At 38.7% G+C, this 23,834-nt stretch overlaps 1 protein-coding gene across 1 annotated transcript; it reads right to left on the bottom strand.

Moving 5' to 3' along the window:
* Nucleotides 1-82: 82 nt before the first annotated feature.
* slc43a1 (solute carrier family 43 (amino acid system L transporter), member 1) lies at nt 83-23,507 on the bottom strand. The gene is made up of 13 exons (XM_015376150.1): nt 23,238-23,507; nt 13,688-13,851; nt 13,374-13,566; nt 12,236-12,291; nt 10,357-10,433; nt 2,872-2,964; nt 1,798-1,931; nt 1,556-1,683; nt 997-1,143; nt 880-915; nt 657-792; nt 440-557; nt 83-362 (listed from the first exon to the last, which is right to left on the bottom strand). The coding sequence occupies exons 2-13, from the start codon at nt 13,839-13,841 to the stop codon at nt 285-287; spliced, it is 1,350 nt and encodes a 449-aa protein (XP_015231636.1). The 5' UTR covers nt 13,842-13,851; nt 23,238-23,507; the 3' UTR covers nt 83-284.
* Between the last annotated feature and the right edge of the window lie 327 nt (nt 23,508-23,834).

The following is a 23,834-nucleotide window of genomic DNA, read 5'->3' as shown; positions in this document are numbered from 1 at the left end:
TTTTTCACATCTCTGCTACGCACGTCATCTTGCTGTAGGAATTTTGACTTGCTCTGGTTTTGCTGCCACATCTGGTTGCTTTTATCACATTGTAAAGCTCTATTTTACTCTGGTGTTTATTTGGTGTTAGAAAATAACTCCAAATGAGTCAGAAAAGGGTCTGCTTGGACTTAAATACTGCATGGTTAATACTGCTGTGACTTTTACTGAACAAAGATCAAATATGCCACTGTGGTTTAGATAGGAATCCTGTCAAACTTTCCATGCCCAAGGACATGTGGGTCTTACACTGCAGCATAGAGGCCGCCACAACAGGAGTGGATGAATCCTCGGACCATAGTGTGGAGGATGAACGTTAAGATCTAAGACAGGAAATAGAAAGGTTAGAAGCATCCGTTCTAATGCTGTTTAACTGTTAGTGTGTGATGCAGTGCGTTACCTGTAAGGGCAGGTTATCTATGAGGTTACAGATTCCAAAGAAGATCAGCAGGAGGTTTGTGAATGTGAACGCTCTCATGGCGTTGGTTACCTTCTGGATCTTACGGTCTCTTCTGGGGCTAATGGAGACACAGGAGGTGTTTTCTTTAACCTGCATTACGCTCATGATAGGAAATGAGCATACAGAGCGGTCTGTAATCTGATTTTACTGGAAGTACCTCTGGACTATGCCTGTCAAGGGACACGTTTCCTCCTGACACTCCTTCATCTTCCAGTCCATGATATAACCAATCAGAGGACACGTCACCAGGCACAGCAGCTGCAGCGTGCCGAAGATGGATGAGTAGAAACTCACTTAAAGATTAACAGGACAACATAGGAGTGAGAAGAAAACTCAGGTGCATTCCGAAAGTTTTCCAGCCATAATCTAACAAAGCTCACCAGTTTCTTCTGCCTCGCGTACAACATCATCAGGTGCTAAAATAAAAAGAATAACAATATTTAAAACAGGATCTAAACAGTAGTAAAGAAAGTGTCTGATAGGGCTTGGACACTAACGGTGTTGTCCCCCACGGGTGACCATGAACTCCAGCATCTTATTCATTGCTCCCATGAAGAAGATGATCCTCAGCTGAGTCATCCCCATGGTGATCAAGCTCCAGAGGAAGATGGGGGAGAAGACGGAGCGTCGGAAAGGAACAGTGTCTAAGAGAGGAGAGGGGATCCTTTTTAGCTTTAGGAATGGTGTGAAGACAGAGCAGTGCTGATAATGAACCACAGGTTTCAGAAGTTGCAGAGAGTGTAATATGAGTCATATTAAAAAGTAAAAATGTTGGCATTGGTCCTGTACTACAAACTGCACCGACTTCTACAACACAACACAGAGTAATACATCTTAGGATGTTATACATCAATAAAATTATAAGTAAAATATTCAACTTAACCATTAGTTTCTGTTGTTTTATCCACAATGAAACAGAACAGTTAGAAGGTATTTTATTTTTTAAATAAATTATTTAGTTTAAGCCAAAAAAAAAAAAAGGTATGATTTATGATTCATTTGGTGACCCCATTGTGGGGTCCCGGCCCCTACTTTCAGTACCTCTCTCTAACTCACTTGTTGCAGCATCGGGTCCATTTGGAAGCTTCTCTTTGGAGTGTTGAATATCTCCATTTTTCTGGCTCAGTCTCTCCCCTACAGCTGTTTGCTCAGATGAAGGAACCTCTGGCATTGACAGGATCTTACTGTTGAGTAAAAACGTTAGATAAAATAAGAGTGTTACATTTTAAATGCAGCTTTTTTTTTTTTACTAAAATCACAGATAATCCATTCAGCAGGCAGGTGCATGTTACACTGACCTGTAGTCGACCTCATCTGGGGTTGGGAAACCCTCTGAGGGCCAGTTAAAAAAGCAGTTAAAAAACACAAGGCCGGCAAGTCCCGCCCACATCCACATGATTATATGGAAATCTACGCCTTCATCATAGATCAGCTGTAAAGAGGAGAAAGGATGGATGTAAACTTTAAAGGCTTATTGACTTAAATAGCATGTGCAGACTGAACTGAACTGATACATCCAAAGAGACACATTATAATCTCCTAATCTAATCTTTATCAATATTCTAAAATAAAATAAAAGACTGATTTGAATAGAATTTGAAACTCAAAGATCATCAAAAACCATCCAGACCACATTAAGACGAATACACACTAATCGGTGTGTTGGTCTTAAGAAAAAATATTGTCTCATTAAAATAACGTTATAAAGAAATCAGAGGCAGTTGAACAGAATTTCTTTCATTTAAAAAGTTCACACATAAAAAGACTCAACCTTAAATCCTCTGTCTTTACAGTAAAATACAAAATACTTAAATTCACACCCTATACATGGTATTGTTTTCTACAGTAGGGACATTAGGAAGTTAGAAAAGATGAAAGAAAGACAACAAGGACAAAAAGAAAGGCGACAAAAAGAACTGACGACAATGGTGGGTGAAAAGAAAGACAGAAAATTGAATAGTAGAATGTTTGTATATATATATATATATATATATATATATATATATATATATATATATATATATATATATATATATATATATATATATATATATATATATATATATATATATATATATATATATACACATATAAAATCTCACACTTTTCCGAACATTTCCAGATTGTATATAGGAACACTGACAAAATCTTTTACTCAGGACTAATGCACGGACGCACATACAGCCACAAGTTGACTTTCAACCCACCTACTCAGGACTGCAGCAGGAAGGCATAACACAGAGGGGAAAAAAAGCTCACTCAGGCAGGCGCTCGGAGAGCATTCACACAGAAAGGCCTCTGTTGACCAGCAGGTATGAGCTTCAGCTGCAGAAACTCAAAGCTGCACTCACTGGTTAACATTTAAACTTTACCTTGACGCCGGGGAAGGTGACAGCAGAGGAAGCGTAGGAGCCAATCATCAGTGACATGATGGTGGAGCTCAGAGAACCAAACATGTTGGGAAGCTGTAAACACACACAAAACACACAAAAAAAACATTTACTATTATTATCATTATACTTTTAATCTTCCCTTTATTGAAGGTGTTGATTTACCACCCTGCAGTGCATAAGCTTCACCACCAGGGGGCAGAGCCCACTTTATTTCAGTTTTATGAATCAGGATGGGAGAAAACTTCAATTAAATGCTCCCCAAACATTCTGAACATAAAGTTCCCTCTGTCTGCAGACGGATTAAAAACTTTACTTTCTAGTTTCAGGGATAAACAAAGCTTCCACACAAATTCTAGTTTTTTCATGTTCCTGTTTGAAAGATTTGAGATTAAAATCCTGATGACCTTTCATAGTAGTTTCAAATCAATGTACACGGCTGCTTGGAACTTTGCAAACCCTACATGGTGGCAGGCACCAACAAACCATATATGAGGCCGGCTGATTAACAGCAGTAAGAAGATTAGAACATATAACAATCCATTGTGCTGGCACCACACTAAGTGTCCTTTGATTGCAGGTTTAAATGGGTCAGTCATTATTATAAAATCACATGTGAGGGATTGCACTTGTTCTCCATGACGGACTCACTATTTTCCCTAAGCAAACGGACCAACCTTCTGCCGCTGTCACCTAATCCCTCGGCTGGGTCAGAGTTCACAGAGCCATGTCAGTGACCCGTTGTTGCTGCACCCTGATCTCACTGCAACACATCCATGAGACATTGATAAGTTTAGAGCTGAAGTCATACCGCAGCCTTTATTTGGGGGAGAAAAGAGGCCAGAGCAACAGGTGCATTAACTTAAAGCTACCTGCAGTCATGCTTTTTTAATACACAGCCAGCTGCTATGAAGCAATGCTATATAAAATACCAGAACTTTAGATTGGAGTTGCACTTATAAGCTGATATAATACAGTCCAAGAAAAATTATTCTGATAATTCAGATTTCAGTTGTAGCTTGAACCCATATAATCCTCTATGACCCACAGTTAGTATATACAAAGCAGCTTATCTCATCTAAAGAAAATAAATTCTGCCAATTTAGCCTTGCAGAGGGAGGAAAATATCCTGTTTGATTACTTTAAAAAGTTGAAAGGGAGATGAGTTTAACGCTTTGTTATCTCATCCGCATAATTAGTAAGAATGAACATGTTGGCCAAGTGAATGACATTAGCTAGACTGCGTACGATCTATTGTTTAGATGCAGAAGGTTATCTTATGAAACTAGGCTGCTTACTTTTTTTACAGAACTAGAAAAGCAATCAGAGAGTGCAAATATCTGCCAAGCAGCACATTTTGCCACAAACTGTGACTGAAACTCACACATGATCTTAATAGGTTGTTCCTTGGAATTAGGTGTATCTGATAAAAATGTCATTAAAATCAAACCATACATTTTCTGGTTATCCTGTATACAAGCAGACAGAGAGACAAACACACGCAGACTCTCCTAAAACATAACCTCCTTGGCGGAGGTAATAACATCCAAAGCATTGAATGATCAGTGGGGCAATGTTTGATCTATTACTTGAAAATGAAATGTGATATAAAAAAAAAAAAAGCAAGAGAGCTACATTTAATTCATCAGAGAATTCAAGAGACATAGGAGGAGCTGCAGAGATCCATTGCTCAGGTGAGATAAATCTGTTGACAGGACGATTATTATGCACTCAACACCGGCCTTTATGGAGAACAGCAAGAAAAAGGTTGTCTTTGAAAGGATGCAACAAGGAGTCCTACCTGCACTTTGCCTGGTGTGATACACAGAAAACATGTGGAAGAATTTTATGCTACCAAAAAAAAAAAATAACAATTTTCCACAGTGAAGCATGATACTGGCAGCATCATTTTGTGGGGCTAATTTTCTCTAACTCAGACAGGGAAGCTAGCAGAACTCAAAAGAGGGAGCTACATATACAGGGGAGGTAGATAAACAAAAGACAAAATAAATAAAATATTGTTTGCTTTTTTTTTAGATTTATATCAGTACTTGCTGATGCTTCTGTCAGACTGATAAGAACATAAGACTAGGGCTGCAACTACTGATTATATTGCAAATCAATAAAACAGTGGATTATTTTTTTTTGTTTTGATTAATCGAATAATAATCAGATAGCAAAAGCTTCCTTAAAAGACGACTTTTCGCTAAATTAAACCAGGTGAAGCTAAAACTAGGGAGAGCATACTGACAGACCAAAATGTTTATCTTAAATGCAAAATGTTTACATATACGGTACATATATTTTTTACAATCTTGGTATAATTACTACTTTGTGGGTCGCTCCATCAGCTAAAGGCATGTTTTAGAGTCTCTACACTAAATCAGTTGACGATTATTTCAATAATTGATTAATCATGATTAATCCGATTAATTATTTCAGCCCTATATAAGACCCTTTGATTTAGTGAACAGAGTAGAAAGTCTGCAGAAGAAAAACCCTGTCCATGTTTATTCCAGGTCCTTGCGTTTAGGCAGAAGCTGAGCCTTCCAGGAAAAGACTTCCAGGAACCTCAGAGTCGAAATTTCCCAAGCTTTCTTTGGAGCTTCTGTACGAGGGCGTCAAGCGTGTGTTTCTGTGAACGTTGACGTTTGATTTTCCATGTCTGTGTAAAAGCTGCATTGAGATCACAACATAGTGACAGTTAACGGCCGGCGCGCTGTAATGTGTGTCTGTGCTGCACCAAGGGAGCCGGAGGTCGCCTCAAGAACTCACACCATGCAGTTAACAGGAAAAGTGAAAAAAAAAAAGTGGGGGGGCAGTGAGTCTGACTGTCTGAGGAAGGGGAAAAAAACATCTTGAAGAACACTCTTCATCATTTAGGATTTCTGAGAATCGAGGGGCTGTTAGATGTGTGGAGCTGGACTCTTCTGACCACAGAGCATCAAGGAATGTATGAGAAAGAGACAAACAGAGGAGTTTCTATCTCACAAGTTAAAGCAATATTAGCGACACCCTGGGCCTCCCATTCACAGAAATGGGCTGCTGTTCCACTTTTCTGCTTTTTTATCAGTAGAAACGTCTTTCCCTGCAGCTGAAGCTGCAAGTCTTTTGGGTAGTTCTCTACCAGCGTTGCACATAAATGCTTTCCATCACGAATCTATCGCTAACAGGTTACTGAATGGAACAAGGCAATGGTTAACACGGGTTATTGGGTCACTCGTTTGTCACCACCGATCGGTTCAGGCTCTCCTCTGGCTGTGCTCGCTCAGCTGGGCTCTGCAAGGTCTTGGCAGCCAACACCAGCTGTAATTAGGACTTTAATCACCCAGAATGCGCCAAATGAAAGACTAATGAGTTCAAGGATATATTTCAGCTCCAACCAGGCGGAAGAACAGTAGATTACATGCAGAGAATTTGGCAGGAGATGGTGCAACAGTTGGAGAACAGGGGTAGAGGTTATATAAAAAAAGGTGAAAAGTTAGTGGGAGTAAGATTTCTTTAGGATTGACTGATTCCTCACTCAACCACAGCTGCACCTTCTCAGCAGGAAACACTAAACCACCGCTGAGTGGTACCACCACCATAATCCCCCCCCACCCCTTTACGCCCTCAGTAACCCTTCACAGATTGGCCAAACTGTCACAACCAGCTGCACTGGACTTAAATAAATGTTTAGATGTGGATCAAAGCTTTGGAAGTTTCCCTAAATTTTGACCCAGAGTAACACTGTCTCAGCCAGTCGTAGCTCCCTGCAGAGATCCAGCAGCAACTTTAGCTTTTGAGGACTTTAAAAGGGGGGCGGGGGGGCTGATGTGATGGAGGCAGCTTCTAATCAGTGATGAAAGGTATATCTAACAAGCAGGACTATTTTTACATGTTCCTGGCTGGAACATTGGACTAAACAAAGGAAGAAACTTGCTGCCAGTCAGCTATGCGTTCCTGGAAAAGGTGAATGCCACAAGTGGGTGTGGCACACAAGGTAGCAAGGCCACATGAATTATCCTTAATAGATGTGTGAAATTTTTTTTTTTTACTTTGTTTATTATTGCATTTTTAGCTAATGAGTTTAACAAATATGAATCAGTTTTCAGTTTATTTTATATTTTTTCTGTTCAGCAATCCCCACTAAAATAAAAATAAAAAAAAACATAACAATAAAAACATGCTTTTATTAATCCCTACATTTTTCTGTTTCCGTTTGTCTCCAGTCAGCATGACATCTCCTGATTCTATTTTTGACACATTACTCTCTGGTCTGTTTTTCGTTCATATCTGAGTGTCATTATCCCTTTACTCTGTCGAAGGACAAGAATGACATCAGCTCGGAGGACACTGATAAATCCATTCAGACATGTTGAACCAAAGGTCAGACAGAGAAAAACAACGGTCCCATAGGAAACACTAACAGATCTGATGTTAAATGTTTTCGGGTGATTGGTGGAACAGAATGATCAGCATGTAAAATGTCTGAGGGGTCAAACTAGGACAGGGTTTGTTCTTTAATGTGATGTTATGCCTTATACAGAGATATAAGATTTGAAAAAATACATCTTTTTAGTTGATGATGAAGTATTTTACCTAATTCAGCTTTGACTAAATCTAATTTGAGATTTTTGCAAAATATTTTAGGCCATTTCTAAAACTCAAATTAATTATGTCCAAGTTTCCCCGAATGCTTTCCTACATCACTGGCAGTTTGAACATAAAAAAAACAACAAAAAAAACAGGGATATGTTGTAACACGCTGCTGCATGGAAAGTTGATTGCAACCTGCAAGAATCTATTCATTTTCCTATAAAAGACAGACTACATGCATAACCATTGTTTGAGTTTAAGTAAAAAAAAACAACAACATATCCTGAATGTACGACCACAAAGTGCAGAGATAGAAGGCAACATTAACCTTTTTCCAGTATTAAATCTTTAAGAAAAGTAGGGTGTTTTGTTGATCCTGTCATTTGTTGAAGTGCTTTCTTGTTAAGATACTGAACCTTTATTTCCTGCTGCACTCAAACTATATTTTAATACCAGAGAGGCTGCAGTAAGCCTGGTCCTGTTCACATATAGATGTTATTTAAAAAGTATTTAAACCAATAAACTAGGTCTAATATAATGCTAGATAGAAAGTCCCCTAATGCACCTGTAACTCAAGGCTGAAAAGTGACTAACTTGAAATTGCTTTCGTTGATTTAACCCATTTATGTCGACTTTAGTTAGTAATTAAAGCAAAACAAGCTCTCTAAGCTTAAAATAAAGTGTATTTGAGTTTCCCTTCAGAAAAACTGCCATGTCAGCTGTTTCTAGTATAAACTCTGCTTATTTAACTGAAGCAGCTGTTATTTTCACACCACCACATTGCGGACATCAAATAAAGGCTGTAGAATAACGTTATCTGCCCCTTTAAGAGTGAGCCTTCACCATCCAAACATCTGTGAAGGTGATGTGCAAATATAACAGTGCATATATCATGTGTGTTTGGTCAAGAACATTTGCAAAATGTGTAGCATCCATGTTATGGATCAGAACAGAATATAACAACAGGGGGGGGGCGTCAGACAACAGAGCAAACACATGACTTAAAGCGCCCTTGGGTATTTTAGGTAGAGGTAAGTGGGCCGAGCTTTAAGGGAGGGTGTGTGGGCAGATAAAGGCTGTCATTGGTCTAAGGAAGCATGACTGCTTTTCCATCTATGAGAGGTCACATGCTGCTCTGTACCCACAAACAAAATAACTCTAAACACTGGCCAGGAAAACAGAGACAGCTGTAAACATATAACGCACTTAATGATGTTGGTAGCAGCTGACACATCGCTCTTCATATACCATCCTTGTGCTAGCGTGTAACAACAGCACGTCAAGTCAGAGCGCGCTCAGCACTTGAGTAATGCTGACTTGAGGAGCTGCCAAAAACAAAAACTCCCCCAATCATTTCTATCAGGTACGAATTGCATCAGATCTTTACTTAAATACAACTTACACAACTGGTGTCAATGAGAAAGAAAATGGATATAACTCTTATGCCGACCTAAATGTTTGTTATTCAAAATAACTGTTTGAATTATTTACCCTTTATAAGCATTTGTCAGATGAGAAATTTTTAATTAGGACAAAAGTTGGGATCAAAATTAGTATTTTTGTTCTTTTTTAATAAATCTACAATTACAAGTAAACTGAAATGGATGTAGTTATAAAGAGGCTAATATAAAAGTTAAGTTGTTTTCACGTTTTTTAAGTGTATTTTTTAATCCTGTTATGTTTTCTTTAAGGTAAAAAAAATAACAGAGGATGTTTTTTAGATCCAGTTAACATTGCTGCATGTGCATTGTTACAGAGGCCAGCATTACTACACTACCACCGCCGTGCTTTACTGAAAACCTTCACTGTTATTTCTCCAGAGGCGTGTGAGAATATAAAAGTGAAGGCCTCTGGGCTGTGCAGACACTTTACCGAAGTGTGATATAGGTCACAAGTCAAGCGTTTATCTTTTAAATGAACTGACTAAATGAAAATGACAAAAACCTTATATTTGAAAAAAAAAAAAAGATAGATCTAATATTTCACTGTGCTCCATCGCAGCATTCCTGAGAAAATTTCTGCACTGTTGTTTGTAAAATCCTTTTGTCGACAGATGTTGAGGTTGAACTTGTTCAATATTTTTCTTTAATCTTTCTGTTTTGGTTTTATCATTAGATGACATTTATGTCTCATATCTCTCTTTTTTCATTCTCCTGAATGCTCGCACTGGACTATAGTATACCTACCATCAGAAAGCAACAGGAAGCTGAAGATGCCATCTTCAAAATCAAACCTGCGGGAGCTTATTGTTCCAGATTCATATTAGGATTCAAAGATACCCAACTAGTTGGATGTACCAGGCTGTGATTTGACAGATACAGAGGCTTTACTAAACCATTAAAGGAAGTAATCTCTATATCTGGGAACCCACCATAACACTTCCATCTCCATGCTTCCCTCTGTAATAACTAGGCAGCTTGAGGAGGCTCTAAGGAAACTTACAAAGTAAACAACTTTTTTAATTTCAGAAGACAAAAAAAGCTGTTTGTGACTCATTTTTTTAAAGATGGCCTCAGCATTTTAGCTCATCGGCTTTACTATCGGTATCACTACTGCAGAAACATTATAACCAGTCTTTCTGTTTCTCCCTTTCTGCTGACATTATTTTTTGTTCCTCTGCTATTCTTTTTCACATTGGGTTGTGATGCAGAAAAACTATAAATATAAGAACAGTTGTTTTCAAATACTTAGATATTACAACTATGTTCAAGCTGTTCTTGCCTTAAAGGCTTTTCTGACTTCGCAAGCAGTGAAGTGGGATCTGAATAGTTTTTTCCTATTTTTTAAAATGTCTTGTACAGTAAGGATTTGTTTTCAGATATATTCTGGTATCTGACTGTATTTTGTTTCTGTTATCTTGTTCAGTGTTTTTGCTGTTGTGCATCTCACCGTGATGGAGGTGAAGGTCAGGCAGATGCCTCCAAAGCCATTCAGCGAGAGAGCTAAGAAGATGAGCCCTGAGAGCACTGCAGAGATAAGACACACAAAAATATTATATTTATTCTTAATAAATACCTCAAAAAGTTCAGAAGTGATCATATTCAAAAGAGTAAAAAACAGCAGCATTACCAGGAGACTGATATGATGAAAGAAGGATGTAATATGAGTTGTAACATTGCATATATAATTTAAGAGTAAAAAGGAAAAAAAAAAGAAAAAAAAGAACTAATAATAGAACATTGCATTTCTGATCATGGATTTGATGACAGGAAAAAACAGAGAGTTCAATTTTTATATTTAAGGAAGTAGTGCAATACATGATGCTATCAAGATATAATTAGACGGGTGTGCAGGTGGCAGTGTTGTGCCTGAACGCGTTCATTGAACGAAAGTTCATGAACTCGTTCATATTTTGGGCGAACGTGAACTGAACGTACTGTATTACTGCCTGATGAACGTTATTGTGAACTCGTTCATTCTGGTGTCTGTGAACGGCACGCTCTCTCAGTTCAACTCCGTTCAATAGGTTGCCAGATTTCTATAGAGCCCTCCAGGCGAAACCCCAGCTAAATCACACCGTAAACAGGCCTTAATATGTAGCGGGGAAAAACACCCAATCTGGCAACACCAGCTACCAGTGTTGTAGCCTACAGCCGCGTGCGTCATCAAAACATAATTCAGGGTGGAAGCCACAGCAGCATGGAGACGACCGTGGATGCGAAAAAGCAGCAGTATGATCACTTAAAACACTTTTATGACCAGGTGGTCGGTGAGGATGATGGCAACAATCTTACATTTCTCTGCAAACTTTGCCCGCCGGCTTTCAGTAAAAAAATCCGCACTTCAGTAACCTTTAATTCCTACCTCAGCCTGGTCCCTCAGTTTGTGTTAGTAAAATGTTCTTGAGGATTTTACTATTCATGTAACTTGTTTGTTAAACCTGCCTTTTAATAATTACTCATAAAAAAGACCATTCAAGCAGCACATTTTTCCTGATGTTTTTGAGAATATACTGTAGGGGTGAAAGCTGCAGCTACTAGTGTGAAGTGAATTTACAGCAACAAAGCGTTAAAGCAGCAATGGGGAAATGCTGTCCCCTCAATGCTAATGTAAACCGTGGTTGGATAAGGATTCAAAACTGGATATGAAGATGAAATCTGACGCACAGTTTCAGTGTTACAACTGATAAAATAATTGCTGTCTGTGGTTCTACAGTAGGCTATGGTGTAATTGAGCAATATATGAAAAAAAAAAAAAAAACTAAAGAACTAGTTCATTTTAAAATGTGTGAACTGAACTTTGAACTAGTTCACGTAGAAAGAGAACTTTCCCAACACTGGCAGGTGGCGCAGTGGTTTGCGTGCACAACCCATGTACGGAGGCCTTAGTTTTCCACGAGGCCGACCCAGTTTCGAATCCGACCTGCGGTCCTTTGCTGCATCCTCCCCCCCCCCCTCTCATATCCCCTTTCCTGTCAGCCTACAGTTAAAAAAAAAAAAAAGCCACTAGGGCTTTACCAAGTAAAAAAAAAAAAGAGATATAATTAGACTTTTTGACCCATTATGTTCTGTATTATTATAAAAGACAGTTGTTCTTTTATTACCTACCAATAAAGAGGCCTACTGTATATGATTGGTGGATTGATGTTCAGTTGCCTGTTTAAGCAAAATGTAACTTTTAAACTGTAATTTAATTCTCTTAAAAAGGAGGAAATAAGAAAACACATATTGCATCTAAGACCACCACAGCAGTTTTTACCATTATTATTGTCTCCACAAGGTTTTTTAATATCAAGCAGCCCTATTGAAATCCTGTTTTGTTTACTCACCATTAGGGTTGTATGCAGAAGCAGCCATGATGATGCAGGACAGACCAAACAAGGAACTGCAATGAAACATTGAGAGAAGGGGTAAACATTACAAAAAAGAAACATGTAGATACTCTATGACATTAAGAAAGGATCCCCTGCTAATAATTGAGACGTAATCCTACTGCAACTAATGAATAATCCTGTCAACACAGGACTTTCTCACACACCCATTAAAAGATGATGTGCTCTTGGACCATTTCAACCATTTACACAAAGCCTTCATAAACAACAGAGTGCATGTGTTCACATGGTTGTGAAAAGGCTATACTTGCATTAAAATCTCAAAGAAGAATCTCAACAGATTGCTCCAAAATCCAACATAAATACCCCCAAACCAGACCCCAGTAATCTTTTTTCATGCCTGTTTAAAGAGGTTCAGGCAGCAAATGGCAATTTCCACATCATCTAGAGGCTATAATACTTAGACTGACTGTAGTAAAGTTTAAACACCATGTGTACAAACAAAACTCCACCCATTTTGACTCATTTTACATTCCTTCCTTTGAAGGAATGCTGTCCATCAAGCTCATTTTCTCATATCTGCTTCAGTGGGAACGTGATTATGGAGGTTAAAAACCATTTGACTAAAAAGGTCAAAAAGTCAGAGAGAATAATAAATCCACATTGGGAAAAGGAAATCATTCTGTTACACCTGTTTTACATCTGTGCAATACTGCCTGTAAGGAGGGGAGTGGGGACCTCGTGGTTAGGGCATAGAGCTTGGAATCCTGAGGTTTTGAGTTTGAGCCCCACTCCCACAGACTACCACTCGGGTCTCTGAGCAAGACCCTTAACCCCACACTGCTCCCCGGGTGCCCCATGATGGCAGCCCACTGCTCCCCAAGGGGATGGGTTAAATGCAGAGGTAAATTTCTCCATTGTGAGATCAATTAAGTTAAATTATTATTATTAAGGAGAGGTAATAACAACAGTAACTACTGTTTATCTGCATATCTGACTGTTTGTTGAAATAATTGAAAACTTTATCAGCCTATGTGCTTAAAATGAGTGACCCTGGTCCATATACTCAGCAGTTAGCTAATCCAGGTCTCTCCTTTAGACACTGGTGCTTCAGGGCTAGTGAGGATGGATTTACCTGCCAGCCAGCCGAATGGGACGTGGGCCAAACTTGTCCATTAGGATGCCTAAAGGAAGGGTTGTGGCACTGAGCAGGAAGGAGCCAATGGTGAATCCAAGATTCAGCATCTCCTCCTGTTCCACGCAGATCAGCCAGTCTGCTGCATGTCCATCAGTGGCATTACCCATATGCACGACCACTGAGTCGTTTCCTGTAGAATAAAGTGTGACACCTAAGCAATTGTTGTTGTTGTTTGGTTGTGTTTTATTTTTTTTTTTGGAAAGGGGTTAGAGTTTAGTTATTTCAGCGAGACAAAACTATTCTCATTTTACCCGAGCACAAGTGAGAGTAGAAGCCCTCCCTCTTCAGCATGATGAGCAGGGAGCCCCAGCCTAACAGCACGGCCGAACAAAGAAGGTTTTCGATCACAGCTGTTACGGCCATCCACCAGCGCCGCCTGTAGGCCTGAACGAGAGAAGGCGCCATGGCTGATGTTCTGTAATGGAAAAAATGAAGAGGGAATGGGAAACTGTTATACAGTGTATGCATTTAGTGCAAAGCTTATAAGCAGAGGTACAGTACAGCAATATCTCTCCTTTTTCACAGATTTCATGACTTTATCCTCCAATGGTTGTATAGCAGGGTTGGCCAAATATGCAGGAATATTCATGTATTGCGTAAAAGTAAATGTACCAGCAGCTGACTTAACTCATCACATTGTGATGCAAACTGCAGGTGAATTTAACAAAATACACTTTTACCTTTCAAGGACAAAGTTATACTGGAGAGTGCAAAGCTGTCTGTTGTGCTCCTAAGTTTTAAATCAGCCAAATAAAAAACACGGCAGAAATGAAATAAAACCCATTTAAAGCAGAAGCTTTTAAAACTGTAGCACAGGTTTTAGACCTGCAACAGAATACAATAACTGTTACCCATCTTTGTCCAGATAGTTACTGTTCTACTTCCTTAATGAGGCGAAAATAGATAAATTAGCCACCAGCTGCACGATCTAGAAATGAGCAAGTCCTTAAACAGTTTTTTTCATGGAACTGAAATCTCGATTACGGTGCAAATTGTAGTTGACAATAGAGATTGATTAATTGATTAAATTAAGTGTGTTTACTATTACTTTGAATAGGTAAGTAAGATTTTTTCCCAATGAAATTAGTATTTTTACTCTTAAAAAAGATAAATTAGATAACATGCACTTAAAATAAGACAATGCAATTGTTTTTCTGCAATTGTCTTTCTGAAAATCTTCTTTTTCCATTGGCAAAGTGTCTCAGCACCTCAATTCAAAAATAAAGGCACTTATTTAAAGAAAAAAAAAAGACTTATTTAAACTTCAATTTTCTGCAGTGTGCTTTTATTTCTAAAATCCACCATTAAAAAATCTATCCTGGTCCTCAGGAGCCAATGACTTGCATGTTTTAGGTGTTTCCCCGTCTCCAGACTGCTGATTTAAACATATAGTTGATTAACAGGCCTTTGCTGCCCTTAACGGTAGCTGACTGGGGAATCAGATGGTTTGATTTGCGGGACAGTGGCTCTTAAAGACCCTTTTCTCATGTATCTTTTCTTTAGAATAAATAATTTAAGCTGGTGTAAAAAAAGAAAACAGGCTCACATGATATCTACTGGTTATTTTCTCCAACTTTCTCCCAAGACCAGTATTTAAAATGTCCCTGAGAGAGTTTCATCTCAACCACAAGCTTTCTGTAGCAAACAATGTCCATGCTCTTGATTGTTGACGAATCTCCTTAGGTATATTTTCAACAGTTTCTGGCTTTTAAACATTGACTACATGTTAGGATATTATTTGAATCACGAATTTGTTAAGTTTTTGATTTGAAATAAAGTTAAAAATCCTTTAGCTAGTCCCCTTCTGTAAATGTCCGTTGATTATTCACTATGCCACAGCTCGACACTGCAATGACTCGCAATTCTGGAAAGTTGTTAGAGTTAATAGTCTTTGAACTAGCATTTATTTAGATATAACTCAAAAAGACTCCCAGGCTAACTTGTGTAAACAAAATCTTTATTTGCTGACAAATGCCTTATTAATGCTAACCTTTAGCAACGCATCCTAAATCCTGTGGTGCAAATTTCAACTCTTCTTTGATTAGAAATCAGCAAAAAATGTAAAAAAAACCACTTTCTAATGATCATTTATCACAGAAGTTGTTTTTATTCCATTTGAACCAGCAATTCACCCAAAGTTGAAATTAAAGGTATTTATACTATTTCCTTTCTGAGAATGGGAGCATTTTCTCTCTCTCAATTTGCCTTCTACTTGGATTCAAACGGTGTCATTGTTTTGTAAATGGATCCTTTCCCATGCATTATGCACAGTAATTCCGCCAAAGTACTGAAACAGCAGTTATACTCAATTCATATGGATGAGAAGCAACAAACACTTAATTGTATTGCATGTTTCCGTTGGAAGCAGCACCAGTTTCAGTTGAATGAGCCTTTTAGTTGACAGTTTTTACCTGGTTTTATCTCGCTGGGATAAAACTGCTTCATTGCTTTTACGTAATTGCTCCCATGTTCAAACAGATAGGCCTGAACTGCCAAAACAAACAGAGAAAAGCCAGTCGTGACCACCTCCACAGAACAGACACATGACACACCCCCAGAACAGGTCACTTTAACCGTCGTTAGTGAAGGTGGAACAAATCCGATAACGCTCATCTGGAAAATGTCTAAATAAAACACAGTGAGCCAAAAATAACCAACCATGTGAACAAAAAGAAAAGGGGTGAGCTAGGCAGCGGGGGGGCTACAGTCAGGACGTCAAACAGGAAACAACTTTTAATGAGGACATCTCTTCTTGGACAAACTGTGAACACTCTAAAGGGACAGATCTGTCTCTGCATGTACCAGTGAGGCATGTGTATAATTCGATTACGCATGGCCCAGTGAGCAGCCTTTGTGCTGAGGAGAGACTTTAAAAAGGAGGATTTCCCTGAAACTGACACCCCGTGATCAAAACCTCTAGCATACATCCACACACACATCCAACTCCCCCCCGTACTCAACATGGTGTCGAATGACCCAGACAGTGGTGAGACAAGGGTGTCTGTGAAGAGGAAATAGCACCATATGAAAGTATAATCGAATATAGTAATCCTTTGAAAGCATGCATCCAAAGGTGCGTAATCTGTTAAAGTTCTTTTAGAAACCTATATCAAAGTATGTAATCTTTTTTTTTTTTATATAATAATTTAAGGGAATTGAAAAGTTATTATTAAGGTCTTAGCACAGAAAGCAGATGAGGAACGGAAAAGAGGAAGAAGGTAGGAACTGTGAGGTAGTTCCCTATTTGAGGTAATACCCAATAGGTTCGGAGATCCAAGGACCCAGGGTGGTAAGCTGTGCCATAGCTCCACAGGAATGAGAGGAGGGAGGAGCTGAGCATAGATGTGGCGACGACAATGGAAGTGACAGAGCGAAACCATTCTCATTCACTGACTCATGTAAATCCACAAATGAGCCTGGTAATAAACTAAGACAGTGAGAATGACTCTGAGTGGGACATCGAGCAGTCAGAATCAAACTACACCTGAACTTCACTGGTTTTATGGAGTCTGAAGGCATCTAGTCTGTTTTGTAACCTGTATTGTTTTTGTTTTTTTTACACTATCCCATCTTTTTACCTTCAAAATGAATCCTGCTCATCATATTATATATTTAAACAGACATCTATCCTAAACAATCCTTAATTTATTGCACCAGTAATGCCACTGGTGGCGACTACATCTCTTTTAGTAAAACACCATATTCTTAAGGAGGCGGACAAATACAACCAGGTAAAACAACAACATGGCTGTGTGGCATTCACAAAACCCACAGATTTTTCTCTCATGCTTAGTTTTTATCTCTTTTTAATTTATACCTCTGATCTAATCTCTCTTCCCAATAGTTTCATCCAGCTGATGACATTCTGGAGATGGACGTCAGCAGAACTGCAGCCAAAACCTTAACCTTAAAGTTCTCCTGTCCAGATCAAACACTTGGTCTTTTCTTTCAGCGGCAACTCTGTCCCTTTCATTATCATAGCTATTGGCTGTGGCTAACTGTGTGTCATCTTTTTCCATCTTCCAGACTTGAGTTGTGGCTCAGAGCTCATCTTCTAGATAAAGCTAATAGGGGTGCCGCTACTGCCACAAACCTTTTACTTTTCCCTCACATAGAAAGTAATCTTGGACCAGTGTTTTTATGCTCCGTTAGTCTGTCTGCTCTGTCTCCTCAAACCCGTCAATGTTGGTCGAAGTCCGTTCACACTGAGCCTGGTTCTGCTGGACATTTCATTCTGTTCTGAGTTTTCCTCTCCCCTGTCCCTAAATGCAATGAGCAATTGCTGCAAAGTCAGCTATGCAACGCAAGCGGCTGTCCAGTGTCGCTACTTTCTCACACAGGAGCACAGAACTACATTCATTCTACTGGGATTACTTAGCTAGAAACGCTTAACCAGCCTGTCTGCTTTGTCTGATTGGATAGGCTCTGTAAGGTGACATGATGATGATGAGGCACTAGGGCTGCAACTAACGACCATTTTGCAAATCGATTAATCTGCTGATTATTTTTTTCAATTAATCGATTAATAATTGGATAGCAAAAGGTTCTAAACTAAAACCTTTCCGGGATATGCAACAAAAGTCTTTTTTAAGACTAAATGAATAACAACTTATCCACTGAACTTGTGAAGCTTTTTTCAAGTCATGTCGACCAATCAAAGCAACTTTAAACTCAAGAGCTGCATGTACAGTTGGTATGGAATGGGATGGTAGGTACCTGAGACAAAGAGCCTTGCCTAGATGCAGTCAATTTTTATCAAGGAGAGAAGCTGGAATTGAATTAATAATTTTCCAATTGTGGGACTACCCATAAAACTTCTTATAGCATGTTCTCTATCCTCAAAGCAACATTTAGTCTAACTAAACTATTAAATGATGTAAAAAAAAAAACAAAAAAAAACAAAAAAAAAAACTCAGACATACTCTTTAAAAATCACTCTAAAAATCCTTCTCACAGCTTGGCCCTTTTTAGTGATACAAGTGCAACCTAATATCTGGAAAGCAATCTATATGAACTTCTGAACTGATGTATGCAACTAATTTTTTTTACCTGAAACGAATGAGTTATAAAGAGACCAAAACTGACAAAGAACGACATTGTGAAGGCATGATCTGCACGCCTTCACAATGTTCCTATGGAGTGCATGTTACAACTGACTGCTACAGTTTGAGGTAATCCACCATAATATGATTAGAAATGTCCTCCGTTAACCTCTCTAGCAGTTCCCAAATCAGTAATATGCTTTATAAAAATGCTCATGAGAAAAACAATTAGGTGGTCCTAATCGTTTGTTATCACCAACATCAGAAAGTCCTTGAAAACAACATGTGATGTGTAAACAGCACAAGACCTGGCATGAAAAATGCAGCAGACTTTTTTATATTTGATCTTAGAAGAAATTATTATGTTTGTTAAATGCAAACAAATATTAGTTAAAGACAAAATATACTATGCTTCAGCAGCAAATAAAACCACTGTCTCCATAACCATGCACTGTGTCTTTTTTCATTTTAATATAAGCAGAAAAAACATTACAGAAGCTGCAAACAACAGCGAAAAACTGAACTCTCTGCTTAGGACTTTCATATTTTTATACAGGTCTTCAAATCCAACATAGTTTTGTTTTGAGATTTATTTTTATATTCCTTTATCTTATAAATACTTAAGAGAAACTTTAAAGCTGCACACTCCTTAGAAATATCACAGTTTACATGTAGAACGACAGGAGTAGAGCCAATATAAACAAAGTTGACAAATTAAAGGCTCCTTTCTTGGCCTGGAATTGTACAAAAATATCACAAGGTAAACGCTGCAACTCAGCGCACACAAAGAGAACAAGTCCTCTGAAGACAATAACCAGGAGCCGTGGCTCTAAGGTATCAGAGTAACCGTGTGTGTTTGGCTGTGGTATCAAGTGCCCAGGCTCAGGTTATAGGAGCAGGTGGACTTTTATGAGACACACAGCACAACTGAGCAATGTGTCTGCTGCTCTTCTGAAGTTTTTCCATCCTGTTTATTGATCTTTGATATAATGCCAGCTACTGCTGACTTGCAAAAGTGTTCCTTGTCCCTTAGTTTTTTAAATAGTTGTATCATGTTCCACAGAAGAAACTAACATAGATAACACAAGTGTCATGATCTTGGCACTGATGACTGGCCCGATTACTTAACTTCATTCACCTGCCTAGCTTTGCCCAGTTCTCATTACTGTTCATCTGATCCACCTGTTCCAGCCTCTATTTAATTAACCTTCAAGCAATGATTAATGCCAGATTTTTGAGGTCTTTGATGAGAGTTCTCTAGCGTATCTAAATGTTTCTGATTGCCTGACCCTGACCCGTTCTGCCTTTGGACCTGTGAGCCTGCCTGTTCCCGTTCTGATCTGTTTGCCTGACTTGTATTCGGACTCCTGCTTGATTTCTGGCTGTGTACCGAACCTGGAACTGCTTCCTGAGTCCATCCTGGATTTCCCTTCGGTACCTCTTCAGATCTCTGATCTCCTGGCTCTGACTCCCAAGCATGTCCTTGATACCTTTGGCTTCACCCTCTAGATTCTCCTGCATTCCTTTGCCTGCTCGGTTCTGAAGTCCTACCTGTCCTCCAACCTCTGGGACTTCAGTATCCGGGACTCTCGGAGCAGCGCCCACCACATCTTGATGGCAACTAACCAGCTGGAACATACCTCATCCTCTGGATGGACTGAACTTCAAGACCAGAAGTTCCTGCCTTAAGACGCCAACGCTGTTCTCTACAGTTCTGTCTTATATAAACCTTTTGTGAAACCGAACTGTCTCTCTGCATCCGAAACGCTGTCCTTTTGTTCTGAGCCTGACACAAAGTAGTGAATTTATATAATGAAAATAATGTGATTTCAACATATTTTTTGTTATACAAATGTAGAACATTTGGTGTATGTTTGTAACCATCTTTTTTCCAATGCCCCCCAAAAAATCCAGAGCAGGGGAAGTCTTCTTGGGAAATAGGGCTTCAAACTGTATACATATAGAAGCTCTCAGAAGGCCTTACAGGTTCCCTAGAGAAGATAATAAAACAGCATTATCCAAAGGACCAACCAAGACCTGGCTGTCAACCTACAATGAGGGGTCGGAGGAGGAGAGCATCCTTTGGAGAAGTAATAGCAAGAGTCCCCTGGTACCTCTGGAAGGGTTACAGATGGCAGAATACAGAATGTTACTTACTCTCCACAAATCCAGACTTTTAGAAAGTTGTGTTTAAAGTTTGCAACTAATCTTTTGGGCTTCACATATAACCAGGGGTACTATGAAATAAACAAAGCAGTCGCCTCGGTCAGAGTGGCCCCAGTCAAAGTCCAGACCAAAATCAAATTGAGAATCTGTGGCAAGATGTGGGAATTCATATTCACCAATTATTCACTGAGCTGCTAATACTTCCCATCAAAAAATGAATAAAAGTTTAAGGCCATTTAGAGACATACGCCAGAGGTTCCTGTTATAATGGCAGTGGAGGGTAGTTCAACATAAAAAAAAAAATGATGGGAGGGCAGCAAACAAATGCATGCCAAATGTCACACATTATTATTTCTAAAAAAAAAAAAGAAATATAACCCAGCTAAGAAAAAAAATATATATTTTTTTTGTTTGACAAAAGTTTAAGCGGTGTGACTAAACCTGCTGCACTCCTCTGTATTTAGAAAACACAGAGGGCCTCTGTGTTGTGATAGTGTTGAGGAGTCAACACAACGAATACTTACCAATAAGTAAAACAAGAAAGCAGTATGTTCTTAGTGTTGGTAGCTAGTTGTGACTCCTAACACAACACTGTGAAGCGTGTTGGTTGGGCGTGTAGGGAGAGTAGGAAGCACACTGTGAGGAGCACCATATTTGGAAGCTGTTTCCTGAAATACCTGGGCTCCAGAATGATGCAATATTGCCAATGTTTTAGTCCATCCAAGCTGCAGAATCAATTGGGACACATGCTCGGTCTGTTTATATATATAAATGACAGAATGTGCTTATGTTGGCCATGACTGTTTGATTCATCTTGCTCCCAGCTTTTTTTCCCTTTTTTTTTTAACCGCCTCTCTTCCCACTCACATCCAATGCTCCTTTTTTCCATGCTGGGTAATAATCCTGACCTCGACACTCCGTGTTTGTTATTCTCTGCCGGACATAAAGAAGCTCAGGACAAACTCTTTATCCTCCCAAGTTTCCAAGAAAATAAACCAAAGGCTGCAGAACGACCCTCAGTCACTGCCTTGCCGGGCGGGCAGCTGTTTCTCTGCGGGTGTGACCTCAGCCTGGGTCCGGTTACTGACTCCCGGGGGCGGCCCGTGCAGGAGCGACAATGCTGCGTTCACTTGCTCAACGAAAAGTCGTAATTATCCGTTTAAAACAAGCAAAAAGGAACCAAACAATTAGTCAGATCTTTAGGTATTAGTTACACACATAGCCTACATAAAATGCACACATATTGATATTTATGAAAACTTTAGTATTTTTGACTATCAATAAACAAGGTATATAAAAGACTATGTTTCGGTTTCATATTTTTGAGCTAAAAGATGAACCAACAGTGCCTAATTAATATTTTAAAAATACTATGCAATTTTTTTATGTATGTCGCCAATTTGTGACAATATAAAACATCTTCAAAGTTTTATGCAGGCACACCATGTCCAGTGAGTGTTTGCAGTATTTTTTGTCTGTTTTGTCCAAATGTAATATTGAAAGGGAACAGATAATTAAACCAGATCTGTTTAACTTGCTGCAGGACACACAACCTGTGATACAAACTTTACATAATTTATTCCTTTCTAACTTACATTTCCTAAACAAACAAGCTTGTAACCACTTTATTTATTTATTTTTGTTGTTGTTGCATTTAAGATTATAAACATATCACATGAAAAAACTTGTAATTTAATTTCTCTTTTAAGGGATAAATACATACTGGCCACTCATTAATATCTGCCTGCAAAAATTGTTTATTGAACTTATTAAACCAAATAACTCTCATTTTGAAAATAATTAAAATAACATCTTGTTAATGCGGTTAGGAGACATTTTCCTGCCGCTGACAAAACTACGCATGCTCAGTAGGTATGATGAACAGCACCCCTTTATCGTTTATTAGCTATTTGAAAAATAATTATTAACATTTTAAACAAAACCAATAACTATAATAGTAGAACAAAAATCATATGCATAAAGCATTTAACTTCACAATTAAATGAATCTGAATCTACGTTTTGGTAAATTCTAATTTTCGAGGAGGGCAGTGAAGTTATCGCGGATCTTTATCCTTAAAAGACAAAAACCATTCACTCAAAAAGGTGATCAAAGTTACAAATACGGTGAGATCGGATCTTGGAAGTTAGGATATGCATTTTTTTTCATCATTAGTCAGCCTGCTATACTTGTTCTAAGGAAGATCCACCCAGGTAGATTACTGAAACAATGCTTTACTACAACAAGGAAGGAATGAGGAACCCAGTTCAAGCATGGCAGGCTCTCACTCTCATTTCCGACGCATTCATTACCACCATTTCAGCTCTATTCATAGAGATAAAATGTTGATTTCCCAACTTCCTCGTATGTATTTTAGCTTTGTGCTTTTTTTTTTTTTTTCGCGGGTTTCTGAAGATGCGCCAGTTTGATGAGAACTAAAATGATTGAGCGCCTGTTTTAGTTAAATGCCACGTGTCTTTGACCGGTTCTTCCAGCTGCCCCTCACCACACATCTACACTGTTATAAACAATAACACACATATACAACATAAAAAAACGTGATAATTTTAAATGAAAAACATTCTGTACTTACTGCAGTTGTGTGTCTTCTCAGAGGAAATAAAACTCTTCAGATCATGCGTTAAGTTACCTTAAGGGGAAAAGGCTACTAATTAGAACTAAATCAAGTTTAACAGGAAGGTATGTTATTTAAACTTCTAATCCTGAACCCATAAGTTGTAAATTTTCCCCTCTTTCTTTCTTCTTGAGATTTAACTTTCTTTCAGAGACATTTCACTGCTTCTGGCTGCCTTCATTAGATCAACCTCCTGCTCTCCTATTTGACTTCCAGTTCCCTCCCTCTTTCTACAGTTTACTAATGGGTGGAGAGAAGTCACCACCCTGGAGCTTTCTCCACCACCCCCTCCACAACGAACGGCCTGCTCTCACACTGACAGGAAACACATAGGAGACTCTGTGGTAAACACACAGTTGTAAGGACATTTCATAACATTTGGCAACTCAACGATGTTTTTTTCACATTATCATGGTCCATATTTGTTTTTTGGTGTTATGTATTTATTTCCCTTCCCCCATTGTGGGGGTGATATGGGGATGAACAAGTTCCTTTTACTGAGCTCAGAGTGAGAGTCTCCTGATACCAAACAGGGTTAGAGATGAAGGAGACACA

The sequence above is a fragment of the Cyprinodon variegatus genome, unplaced genomic scaffold (genome assembly GCF_000732505.1).
Source record: "Cyprinodon variegatus isolate N-32 unplaced genomic scaffold, C_variegatus-1.0 Scaffold130, whole genome shotgun sequence".
Lineage (NCBI taxonomy): Eukaryota > Metazoa > Chordata > Actinopteri > Cyprinodontiformes > Cyprinodontidae > Cyprinodon > Cyprinodon variegatus.
This window is presented reverse-complemented; position numbering and strand designations above follow the sequence as displayed.

Bases quoted from the DNA above. Each gene is read 5' to 3' on its own strand.
- slc43a1 (XM_015376150.1), bottom strand. From the start codon at position 13,841: ATGGCGCCTTCTCTCGTTCAGGCCTACAGGCGGCGCTGGTGGATGGCC. The intron at 793-879 runs GTGAGCTTTGTT...TTAATCTTTAAG, and splicing joins ACGCGAGGCAGAAGAAACTG to TGAGTTTCTACTCATCCATC. The intron at 558-656 runs GTACTTCCAGTA...TGTCTCCATTAG, and splicing joins TTGACAGGCATAGTCCAGAG to CCCCAGAAGAGACCGTAAGA.